At 39.7% G+C, this 12,564-nt stretch overlaps 1 protein-coding gene across 4 annotated transcripts in view; it reads right to left on the minus strand.

The window, feature by feature from the left end:
- Positions 1–671: 671 nt before the first annotated feature.
- dusp16 (dual specificity phosphatase 16) overlaps positions 672–12,564 on the minus strand; it is a 56,821-nt gene continuing 44,928 nt past the window's right edge. For all 4 annotated transcript variants that reach the window (XM_008111363.3, XM_008111364.3, XM_008111365.2 and 1 more), the window contains 4 exons: positions 11,493–11,656; positions 9,979–10,138; positions 5,118–5,241; positions 672–1,990 (listed from right to left, as the gene is read on the minus strand). In XM_008111363.3, the coding sequence (XP_008109570.1) occupies positions 823–1,990; positions 5,118–5,241; positions 9,979–10,138; positions 11,493–11,656 (1,616 nt within the window). In that variant the 3' untranslated portion in view covers positions 672–822. The remainder of the gene's footprint in view (positions 1,991–5,117; positions 5,242–9,978; positions 10,139–11,492; positions 11,657–12,564) is intronic.

The raw sequence follows: 12,564 nt of genomic DNA on the forward strand, positions 1-12,564 counted from the left end.
TACTGGAAAATCCCAAACACTAAGCATTATGTACCTCCTGCTTTGCTCTGGTAAGGGCAAGGAGGAGACATCCTGAACAACAGTTTGACTCTTGGCTTGCATCAGGGAATTAAGTTGTGACCTCTGTCCCTAATATTGATGTTGGCTGATAGGAGAGGGAACATTTTTTTCCAAAGAACATAGTGGAGACCATAAACATTTAATACAATATATATCAGTGAGTGCTTATGTACATAGATAGCTTGAAATCCATCTGTTCTTTAAAATAGTATGTCTACTAGATCAGCCAGTAAATGGGGAGAACCCATCCTAGTTTTTTGGTTTGAGACTCTTAAATTACCATTCACACTTTCATCATAATGAAAGTATTATGGTATTCAGTTTATCCTCACAGTCAAATGAGCAACAAGACATTTATGATTAGCTTTGTCCCTGACACAGAACATGGCTGAAGACAAAAGTTGGAAAGCTACAGGTGTGCTGTTGAGCTTTTAACAGAACCAAAAGATCTGTCTGGCTCACAATGGAAGATCAATTAAATATGGTATAATTCTTTGCCTCTTTCTTCTGTATCTGTTAAGAAAAATGTAGTTCCCCCTTCTATCTAAAAATAGTGAGAAGCACTGAAGGAGCATATTGTTGAATATCCATAGCACATATTAGACATTCAGTCATTTCATTTCTCTCTTTAATGCACACTGCACATACCATGATTTCCTTCACAATGAAACCCCACAGTTTGCATTTCTCTTGAAATTTCAGATTTACAGGGAATTATTTTACACAACATGAAGGAACAACGTAGAATTACGGGACAGAGGTTCAAGATACTTCAATAATCTCCATGCTGCCCGAAAAGCTAGACTGGCTACCAACTTTTCCAAGTTCCTCTCGGCTTCTGTTTTCTGACATCATACTTTCCCCAAATTCCATTTGGCAGCTCCTTCTTTTAAACTGCTTCTCAAAGGAGCTTTCTTCGTGCCAACTCCGACGGGAGTCCCCTCGATCACCGTGCTTCTCCCTCCTGCGGACAGCATAAACTTGCTCACACCCAGTGGGCACCTGGCTGCCCCCATAGGCAGAGTAGGCTGTGCTGTTCCCATATATAGTAGAAGCAGAATAAAAATGAGAGGCATCTGTAGCAAAATACCAGCTGTTGGTCAGAGACGTCGCAGAAGCCTGAGAAGCCAAGATGTCCGAATGCCAGCCTTTCAAGCCCAGCCCAGCAGCAGACTTGGCCAAATGCTGCTGACTGGTAGAGAGACCGAAAACAAAGTTTGCTTTATAATTGTCCTCCATGCTGCCACTTCGGTGCAAGGGATACAAGAGTGACCGCTGAGTGGCACTAGCGCTTCTCCCCAAGGGCTGCCATTTGCTCTGACTGTCCAGCTGCCAGGCATTCTGGGATTTTTCAGGAGGCTTTGTCTCTTCTTTATCTGGGCTGCTTTCAGGGGTCTGTTCTGAAACCTCCTGAACAGGAGAAAACTGGCATAACTTGCTGCCACCTTCCAAGGCAGTTGAATGCTTGTAGTATTCCAACGTATCTTCCAAGGAAGGATAAGTCTGTCCTGAAGCTGTAACACAGCTGCTGCTTCCTACACACGATACAGATTTAATATCTAAGGAAAATGAGCGTTTGAGTCGGTTATTGTCTTCAACTTTGTCAGAGGACATACTGAGTTCTATTATGCCTTGGACCAAGGGACTGTCCTCCAATGATAGCAAAGAGCAACCTGGCAGATTTCCAGTTTCCACTGGCTTCTGCTCCATGGTCTCTGAGGTAGAAGTAGTGCAGAGATGAGGAGAGGAATGAAGGCTGCTGCTCTGTCCTCCCACTCCTTGATCACTGCCTTTTTCAAAATGCAAAAGCTTCAGTTTGCTAAGTGGTCCAGTTTGGCCACTCTGGCTCTTTATTTTCTTCTCAAAGTCCAAAAGCTGGCCAAGAAAGTTGAAATTGGGAGAAATGGTTGGCCTCTTCTCTTTCACAAATCTAAGCAATGTTTTTGGAAGAAAACAAAACACAAAAAAGGGAAAAAGAAAAGAAAGAACAGTCAATCGGCCTAGGATCTCTGAAATAAATTCAGCCTTCTGGCCATCTGCCAGATTTTGTCAGTCTTCATGTACTGCAAGCCAGGATGGGTGAGAGCTGTAAAAATCCTACAGATCCCTCCTCCCCTAAAAATACTTCAGTGGTGCTGCTTTGTTCTGTCCCTCTTCAAACTTCTCTTCAAAACAGATTAATTCTTTGGACCCATTGACTTTATCTTTAATCTTCACCCTTCTCTTGGGTGTATGCAACCACAGTGGTGCATACCTGATCTTGTCATTGTATTCCTCTCCTCCAACCTTTCTTCTCTTTATTATCTCCTCACTTTAACAATCTAGATTTGGTATAGGAATCATTATTCCTCCTGTGTTTCACAAATAACCATAACATACCTCACAACCTCTGAGGATGCCTGCCATAGATGTGGGCGAAATATCAGGAGAGAATACTTCTAGAACATGGCCACACAGCCCGAAAGACATACAACAACCCTGTGATCCCGGCCATGAAAGCCTTCGACAACCATAACATACACTAACCACTTTTAATATTGTGGGAAAGAACACAAGATATTGTGAAATCTTGTCGTCATTCCATCCTAAAGACACCTAATTTTGTATAACTTTTGAACCTAAGCAGGTTAGACCGGGTTAATATTTTACATTCTAAATTGATGTTTTAAGTGGATTGCATTTAATGCTTTATATAATTTTCTATTTCAGACTGTTTTAGCTATCTTAATGCATGATGTAAGCTGCTTTGGATCCCATAGGGAGAAAAGATTGCTATTATATACATAGGGAGGAAGGAGCAAGCTTATTTTTGCTGCCCTGTAGACTAAGACGCGGAACAATGGCTTCAAACTTCAGGAGAGGAGATTCCACCTGAACATTAGGAAGAACTTCCTAACTGTGAGAGCTGTTCAGCACTGGAACTCTCTGCCCTGGAGTGTGGTGGAGGCTCTTTCTTTGGAGGCTTTAAAGCAAAAACTGAATGGCCATCTGTCAGAGGTGCTTTGAATGCGATTTTCCTGCTTCTTGGCAGGGGATTGGACTGGATAGCTCACGAGGTCTCTTCCAACTGTATGATTCTATGATTCTACATACATTTGGAATCACTAATCCAGAAATCTGGACATTAAAAATAAGTAGGGAAAACTTGTCTTCAACATTGTCAGAGGACATACTGAGTTCTATTATGCCTTGGACCAAGGGACTGTCCTCCAATGATAGCAAAGAGCAACCTGGCAGATTTCCAGCATGTTAGAAAATCACTGCAATGTGTGGTGCTGTGAGGAAGGAGAAGAACTCACTGGCAGCATTATTATGCAATCTGAGGCAAGTATTTAGCCAACAAGCTCCAATTACAGTTTATGGGAAGTTATGTTATCTCCTCCACCATATGTAGCAGATTGTGAAAGAGTTGGTGTGAGGGATGTGTTGTTGACTGTCATCTGAGGTTGTCATCCTGAGCTTCTCTTTTTTAAAATTCCTTTTGCCTTGTTGAATAGCCTTATTCAATCTTGATGTTTTAGGAAAAACAACAAATTTCACAGCAGCCCAGAGCTATTTATCTAAAACTTTGCTAGGTTAATCACCTCTTAAGTGTCTAATTTATCTACAGTTTTTAAAAATAGAATCATGCAATCATAGAGTAATACAGTATAATACTAATAATACAATATAATAATATAATAATTATATATTATATATTACATGTAATATTAATAATAATATTGCAGTATAGTGGTATAGTACAATATATAAAGGTAAAGGTTTCCCCTGACGTTAAGTCCAGTCGTGACCGACTCTGGGGGTTGGTGCTCATCTCTATTTCTAAGCCGAAGAGTTGGCGTTGTCCGTAGACACCTCCAAGGTCATGTGGTCGACATGACTGCATGGAGTGCCGTTACCTTCCCGCTGGAGCGGTACCTATTCATCTACTCACATTTGCATGTTTTCGAACTGCTAGGTTGGCAAGAGCTGGGGCTAACAGCGGGCACTCATTCTGCTTCCGGGATTTGAACCTGGGACCTTTCGGTCTGCAAGTTCAGCAGCTCAGCGCTTTAACACACTGCGCCACCACCAGGGGCCCAGTACAATATATATTATACAATATATAATACTAATATTGTGTTATGCTAATAATATAATATATTGTATGTATATATAACTTGTAAGCCGCTCTGAGTCCCCTTCGGGTGAGAAGGGGAGGATAGAAATGTCGTAAATAAATAATAAATAAATAAAGTTGGAAGAGACTACAAGAGCCATCCAGTCCAACCCCTTGTCATGCAGGAAAAGCACAACCAAAGCACTCCCAACAAATAGCCATTCAGCCTCTGTTTAAGCCTCTAAAGGAGTCATCTCAAGGGTGAGAGTTCCACTGTTGAAGAACTCTTGTAGTCAGGAAGTTTTTCCTAATGCTCAGGTGGAATCTCCTTTCCTGTAAATAATGGGTCTGGATTGATACAGATGACATTGAGGATGAATCTCAATTGTCACACTGGACTCCAAACTGAATCAAACATCCAGCACAAAGCCTTAATAAGTTTTCACTCAAAGTCCAAGACTCCTCTCACCCTCAAAAATTATTTCTTTGGATAGGTAAATTTTGCATCCAATGAGCACAATTTGTCACTTTTTCTGTGTTTTCTTGGAAATAAAAACTGCACAGGGGCCACACATATGTCATATGGGGAAATACCCACCACTGTAGCAATAATTCACCAAGGAAGAAAACTGCTCTCAAAGTAGTCTCCTGTAAATTTTATTTAAAATTGTTTGTTAAACAGAGCTGACAAATGAATCATGGCCTACAGCAGGCTTTTACAAAGCGCGCCGGGGGGGGGGGGGGGTAATTAGGTCCACATTCCAGTGCAAAGAAAGGGGACCTGAAACTATGATCTTGCAAGTTGCCCCTTTGTGGACTCCCTTCTGATGTGGAAGCACCAGTATACCAATCACATGAAAATAATTCACAGCAGCCATGCTGGAACTGTTTGCAATCATCTCTCTATATCAATTTCCTCCAAAAGAAATGAAAAGAGAAAAAGAGCCTCTGTATTTACCTGTAGGCCTCATCCAAGGACATATCCATTCTTTTCATTATGTATGCAATTGCGATGGTGGCAGAGCGAGATATTCCAGCCAAACAGTGAACTAAAACACGGCCATTGGAGGCTTTAGCTTTTTCTGTAAAACAAAAAAGAAAAAGAATGTATGGCATACAATGGGGCTCTGAAATGTGTTGAAGGCTCCAAAGGATCCTCAAACATCATGAAAACATAATCCTCCTGTTATACACAAAGAGGGAATAGTGATAGCAACTAAAACAGGCAGTACTTACTTTAAAAGATATGTATAATTCATACAATGCATATGAAATATATAGAGTAAAGGTAAAGGTTTCCCCTGACGTTAAGTCCAGTCATGTCTGACTCTGGGGGTTGGTGCTCATCTCAATTTCTAAGCCGAAGAGCCGGCGTTGTCCGTAGACACCTCCAAGGTCATGTGCTTGGCACGACTACATGGAGCACCGTTACCTTCCCACTGGAACGATACCTATTGATCTACTCACATTGGCATGTTTTCGAACTGCTAGGTTGGCAGAAGCTGGAGCTAACAGCGGCCGCTCCCGCCGCTCCCGGGGTTTGAACCTGGGACCTTTCGGTCTGCAAGTTCAGCAGCTCAGTTCTTTAACACACTTGCCACCAGGGCTCCATGAAATATATACATATGTGGAACAATGTAGTGTGTCCCAGTAATTTGAGTATTGGCCTAGATCTCTGGGAAACAAGGATTTGAATCCCTCCTCAGCCACAGAAAGCCACTAGGTGTTCTTGGGCCAGTTATGCCCAAAGCATAAAGCTTGCCAAGAAAACTCTAGGATAGGGCTGCCATAGGATGGATTCAAATTGAAAGCACGTAACAACAAATGGAGCCCCTAGTGGCGCCATGGGTTAAACCCTTGTGCTGACAGGACTGCTGATTTGAAGGTTGGGTTGCTGACCTGAAAGTTGCCGGTTCTAATCTAACCCGGGGAAAGTGCAGATGAGCTCCCTCTATCAGCTCCATGTAGGGACATGAGAGAAGCCTCCCACAAGGATGGTAAAAACATCAAAAACATCAGGGCATCCCCTGGGCAATGTCCTCACACCAGAAGCGACTTTCAGTTTCTCAAGTCGCTCCTCATATGAAAAATAAATGGAACAGTCATCCTTGATGACTGTTAGGACAGATCAAAACTACAGAGGACATTTAGAATGAGGGCTAGTGCCAAGCATGACATGTTTTTATATCTCCATTAATGTGAAGACCAAATGCACAGAGCATTTAAGAAATTCTTATTTGCCAAAATTGTGGAATATGTAATGATTGTAAATTACTATCAAATCCATTATCTTAAGACAATCCAGGCCTATCTGGGCAGGTGACCAAATTTGTGCTACTCTTCTCTAATTTTATAATTGTAATTTTTCTCTGAAACCACAACTACAAAACCATAGAAGTGACTATCCCAGAAATTGTCCACTTGTCAATACATATATACAGTAGTCTCAGTTAACCGAGCCCCAGTTGCTGGGGAGATAATAGGGCTATTTAATTTATAATTTATATCTCATGAAGAGCACAATATTAGATAGTATTCCTTTTATTTTTGTCTCCACAAAGAATACCTGAAGCAGAGCCTCCAACATATATCATCATAACAAAAAGAATTTAGAAATATATTGTCGCATACCAGAAGAAGGGTTTCCGAAACTGGAGAGATACCCAGGAAAACCAGTTGTGAATGACTATATTACCTCTATTTTCCATGACGGAACCTATTCCAACAACCAGCTACTCAGGATCTGCATTAACATCATATCTGTTTCCCTTGTTTTTGAATTTACTCTCGTTATACTGAATTTACTTCTGTTATACTGAATCTTTGGAGATACCTTACATCTTTGACACCATCAGCACAAGAGTTGGAACACCTATAAGACTTTTACCACAATTGGTTGATGACCTAGACTGTTCTACTCTAATCCTGTGTTTTACTCAGTTGGAGTCCAGAGTAAATCCTTCCAGGATTGCAGAGAGACTGAGTCTGTTTGGCTCTAATCTGTGTTTAATCTAATTGAAGTCCATAAGAAATTCTTCTAGGACTGCAGAGACTTACATCTAATTGTTTGGTTTAATATATTTAGAAATATATTTTTCCATTTTTAATCCCATATGATTTCAGAGGATTTGGCATTGATTTAGTTTATGTGAAATGTATATGGTGCTCTAATATAAATATTGTGTATGTCATATGTTTTGAACCGTTGTTGTTCTCTATATATTTTGGCACATTGTTCAGAATAGACATCTGTGTTAGTTATTATTATAGGGATAAAAGGGCCTCCCGGCAATCCAAGGAGTTTGGTTATCTGAGATTGGGCCCGCACCATTATCTCGGATAACCAAGACTTTACTGTACTTGTATGTTTACTATAGTACATCATCAGTGGTATTAAAAGGGTGTGTGTGAATCAAATGTTCTTCCAAGTACTGTTAATAAAAGCTTCCCTGGCTTCTTACCCAATATTAAGAAATTGATAGGATATTATTTCTTCTTTGTGGTTTCTGTGACTCACACATCTGAGTTATATTGTGTCTGTGCTGAAGTCTTTGGAAACTAACCCTGACCTCCTGAACACCACTGTCATTCATTCTCAGTTTCTTGTTATCCACCTCTATGGTTGGTCCAAGAAGGAAGTGTTTTTGGTTGCATTTTGGCAAGTTTTCCAAATCCTTCAACCTCTTCAAGAATTTTTCAGCTTTGTCTTTCACCTTACTTTCTTATCTGCTTTGACTCCCTTTCACCTTACCCCTGTGTGCTCTATATACTCCACACCTCCACTTTTAGGCACTATGGCCCTAAAGCATTTTTTAAAAGTATACAAACAATAGTGGCAAGAGCCAACATGCAGGATCTTTCGTCCTTCACATGAGGCCACTTAAAAAGTGGTTTGTAGATCACTTTGACTGACAGCTGTATAGCCAGTGCTGCATCGTCACTCTACAGTGTCCAATCTCTTGCTTGCTACATGGTGGTTGGAACTCACCCACCCAAAACACTATGGGGATGTGTGTCATATTACTGAGATCAACAGCTGTTCTCACTACAGAGATATCCCTTACAGCAGGGGTACTCAAACTTTTTAAGCAGATGAGTGGTTCACAGTCCCTCAGACTATTGGGGGATGGACAGTAGTTTAAAAGACACATGAACAAATTTCTATACACACTGTACATATCTTATTTGTAGTACAAAGAAACACAAAATAACAATACAATATTTAAAATGAAGAACAATTTTAATCAACATAAATTACCAGTATTTCAATGGGAAGTGTGAGCCTACTTTTGGCTGATGAGATAGTCAAGTTAATTAGGATTGTTGTTGTGTGCCTTCAAGTCATTTCAACTTAAGGTGACCATAAGTCTGAAGTTTAGTGCGGGGTCCGGCTAAATGACTTTAAAGGGCTGCATCTAGGCTGCAGTCCTTAAGGATTCCTGCCTTACAGTTTGGGGAGCTCACATAGATGATCTATCTCTGGTGGGATACTGAACAAGCTCCTTAAAAACATCCTTAAAATGAGTGCAGTTCAAAAAATGTTCTAATTTTTCAAGTGCCTAATCACTCATCAGATTACACAAATCCCCATGGGCAAAATAGCCATGGCTTACTCACTCAATAAACAGGATGGCACTCACTCTGATATGGCTTGGGATCAGACTATCTATAAGACTGTATGTTCTTATACAAGTTAGTGCAAGCATTAAGATCTGTAGCTGGGACATCTTCACTCCTTTCACCGGTATGATTAATGAGGACACAGAATACAGCATTTTTTGTGGCTGCTTCCGGACTTTGGAACTCACTTCTTTGGGAGTTCTAGTTGTCCTCCTCCTTGTTTATTTTCCACTGGCAGGAGAAGACATTTCTATTCAAGTAGGTTTTTTGAATTTTAATAATGGCACAGTAGGGTGTGCTGTATTTTTAAATCTTATTTTTAATTGTTTTTATTTCTGTTTTTTACAATCATATTATTATTCAATTTTTTAAACTTGTATAAAGGCAGGCCCCAAATTACAAACAAGATAGGTTCTATAGATCTGTTCTTAAGTTGAATTTGTATGTAAGTCGGAACAGACACATTTTTAAGTGTTACTTCAGAGAGAGATATATAGTGTGTGTGTATGTATGTATATGTATATATGTATTTATGTGTGTGTATATATGTGTGTATGTGTGTGTGTGTGTGTATATATATCTATATATCTATATCTATATCTATATATATCTCGCACATTGGATAGCATAGGGAAGGGTTAACACCCCTGTGGTGTTTGCTGTGCTATCTGTGCCCCTCATTCTCTGTCTCTGTGATCACTGGATTTTTTTTGGGGGGGGGGGAATGGGAATGGTTTCTTGTGGAAACAATGATTGGTGAAAAAACTTCAGCTGAGACACCTTTCTCCCATGATAACCCTTTCAGGAGTGAATTTCCCTTCTGAGGGGTACATTTCTTTCAATTCCTGTTGTTTCACCCCCATTTGTAACTATGAGTCATTGTAAGTCAGATGTTTGTAACTAGGTCACTGTCTTTATTAATATTTTAGCTTGATCTTTTAAAAAATATGGTAAGCTAGCTTGAATCCCATTTTGGGAGAAAGAGAGGGTATAGTAAATCCAATAAATAGGTTTCATCCAAACAATAAAAACCTCCCTGTAAAAAATATCTGAAATCAGAAGACAAAAAATATTACAGTTGTGCTCTTAGTGTTTGCCTTCCTGATGCTAATGGAAGATTTCTTTTACCCTATATATACAAATGTAAACTGATTAGCATAATTTATTCTATTTAAAAGGGTGACATCTAAAGTATTTACCTATAAAGTCCACAGATTTGTCCAGCCAGGGGAAAATCTTTTCACAGAAACTGTCATTCACAGGTACTCTTAAGAAGTGGGATTCTGGGATGAAGTCAGGCTTGGGGCAAGTATTACTTGCATTTAATACATAGCCAATGTCGTTCTGCTGCATCAGCTCCTACAAAAAAGAAAGCCAACAGCAACTGTAAAGAAAAGCCACATTTGCAAATCAGGAAGCGAATGCCTATAATAGTTTGTTAGAGAGAAGCAAACACACCTTTTTTCACAAAATGTTTTTGGGATTGTTGAAAAAAATGCCCTTTTTGCACAAAATAATACAATTAGTAGTTACTCGCATCTCAGCGGTGAGAATGGACAACAACCATTAACTGTGCATATGAGCAATATAAAAGCAGTCACTATTACCATTTCAGGGAGCATGCTGTAATAATCTCACACAGTCACAAATCCAATTTTTGGACATTTTGTTTCTTCTCTTACTACACCTCTCTCTTTATTCTTTTTGGCATAATGAATCCAAAAATTCAAACCACCTTTCTGCTATTTGGTAATATTATAGTGGCCCTGATAAAACAGCTATTACACTATTTTACAATTTTTTTGAAAATATTTTTTTTTCATAAATATGTTCATGTACCTCCTTCTGTTTCAACTTCAATAGGTTTTCCTTCGTGCTATCATATTGTTGAAGCTGATTGGCTATGAAGTGTTATGTCACTATGTCATATAATCACCAACTAAAATGTACTTTCTCCCCAGAAAGAAAGAAAAAAATTCTGATGCATGACAACATTTGAAATAAATTTGGCTAAGTAATGATAATAAAAAATGGGAAAGGGGGGGGGGGGAGAGAAAAGATCTGTCAGGGCCTTAGAGATTAAATGACAGTTTTTAGCACAAACGTTCAAGGACTACAGTCAACTAGAAGTTGAAGTGAGACTTTTAACTTAAAAGGCTTTAACTGAAATATTTCAGTCCCAAAGTTACTCCATTCATTTCCCCTTTTTAGGCTGAAACAGACTGCTTTCTCCTTGAAAACTGCCAAGTGATGATGTCACTAAGCATGTAAGCTTGAGACAAAGGACCTCTTCACATGAGCCACCAGAATTGCCAAACATCGTGGCAAATCTGGCGGTGCCTGGCGGGTGGCAGTGGTAACTCGTTGCCCCACATCCTGCATCACCCACATCCCACGGGTGGAAGCATTGGTCGCTCAACTTCCCTCCCCCATTGTCTCAAAGGCAACACAGGCAACCTCTCGTGTTGGCTCCACTGCTGCATGCACCAGATTTTCTATAGTTTTACGATGGAGCCCTGCCAGAAGTAGTTCAATGTCGTCTGATGGGAGCTGGTGGGCTCCATTGTAAAACTATAGAAGATTTGGCACATGTTGCCGAAACTAAATCCATCTGATGAGGTAGTAATACAAGCTTACATGCCATTTTCATAAAATGTCATCAGAAAAAGAAATTGTCCTTTGAGTTCATTATTGATGCCATCATATTTCCCACCTTGTTGAGGACGTCTCTCTGGCACCCAAGGTAAAGATGAGGGAGAATGCGTGTTGGTCCAGTGTTGGAGACTGGTAAGCAGGGCTGAGAAATACAAGAAGGTACCAGGACAGATTTTCCTTCACAAAGGCCAGGGAAACATCTAGAAAATTCAGAAAATCCACCTGGAGAAAACAACCATTCACATATCTAGTTTTAGCTTAAGTACAAAGAATGATGACACATTTTTATTGTAAATTAAACCACCTGAGGGCTGAAAAATGTGCAAGAGCCATGTAATTCTACTGATCGAAGTATAAGGTCCACCATTTCAAAAGAGCTATGCAACTGCACAGACCCTTGCACAGGCCTGAGAAGTTGCTGGACCCATTACAGTGTTCTAAGGCAGGGCTCACATGCATTCGTTCATTGTTGCTCCATCCTCTTGTGCTTTCCAAGTCAACGCCAACTTATAGTAAAAGTATCATGGGGTATTCTTGGCAAGGTTTCTTGTCATTTCCTTTTAGGTTAAGAGAACGTGATGTGCCCAAGGTCACTCACTGCATTTCCATGGCTGAATGGGGATTGCCTCCTGGTTTCTTGAAGCCCTAATTCAACATTCAAATCACTATATCATGCCGCCTATGTAGTTTAGCCCTACACATTTACACTCTACACATAATTACAAAGGGATCTTGTAGCATCTTAGAAAGCAAGGGATCAAAGTTGATAGCATAAGATTTTGTAGGCAACGTCTACTTCCTCAGAAGCATACAGTGAAATGCCCAAACCTTCACACATAATAATAATAATAATAATAATGATAATAATAATAATAATACTTTATTTATACCCCACCACCATCTCCCATAGGGACTCAGGGCAGCTTATAAAATAGCACACAAAGATGCTATACACAAAATACATAATACATAAAATAAAATACATCAACATGAAAACAATAATAACATTACATAAACCAGGTTTATAAATTCGATAAAACAACCTCTATTAAAACAGAATCAGTTAAAAGACCCATAACAGCATCTGCTCAGGGAAAATGCTTTCCAGGGAAATCAATGCAGGTATTTAA

This window comes from Anolis carolinensis, chromosome 5, assembly GCF_035594765.1.
Source record: "Anolis carolinensis isolate JA03-04 chromosome 5, rAnoCar3.1.pri, whole genome shotgun sequence".
Lineage (NCBI taxonomy): Eukaryota > Metazoa > Chordata > Lepidosauria > Squamata > Dactyloidae > Anolis > Anolis carolinensis.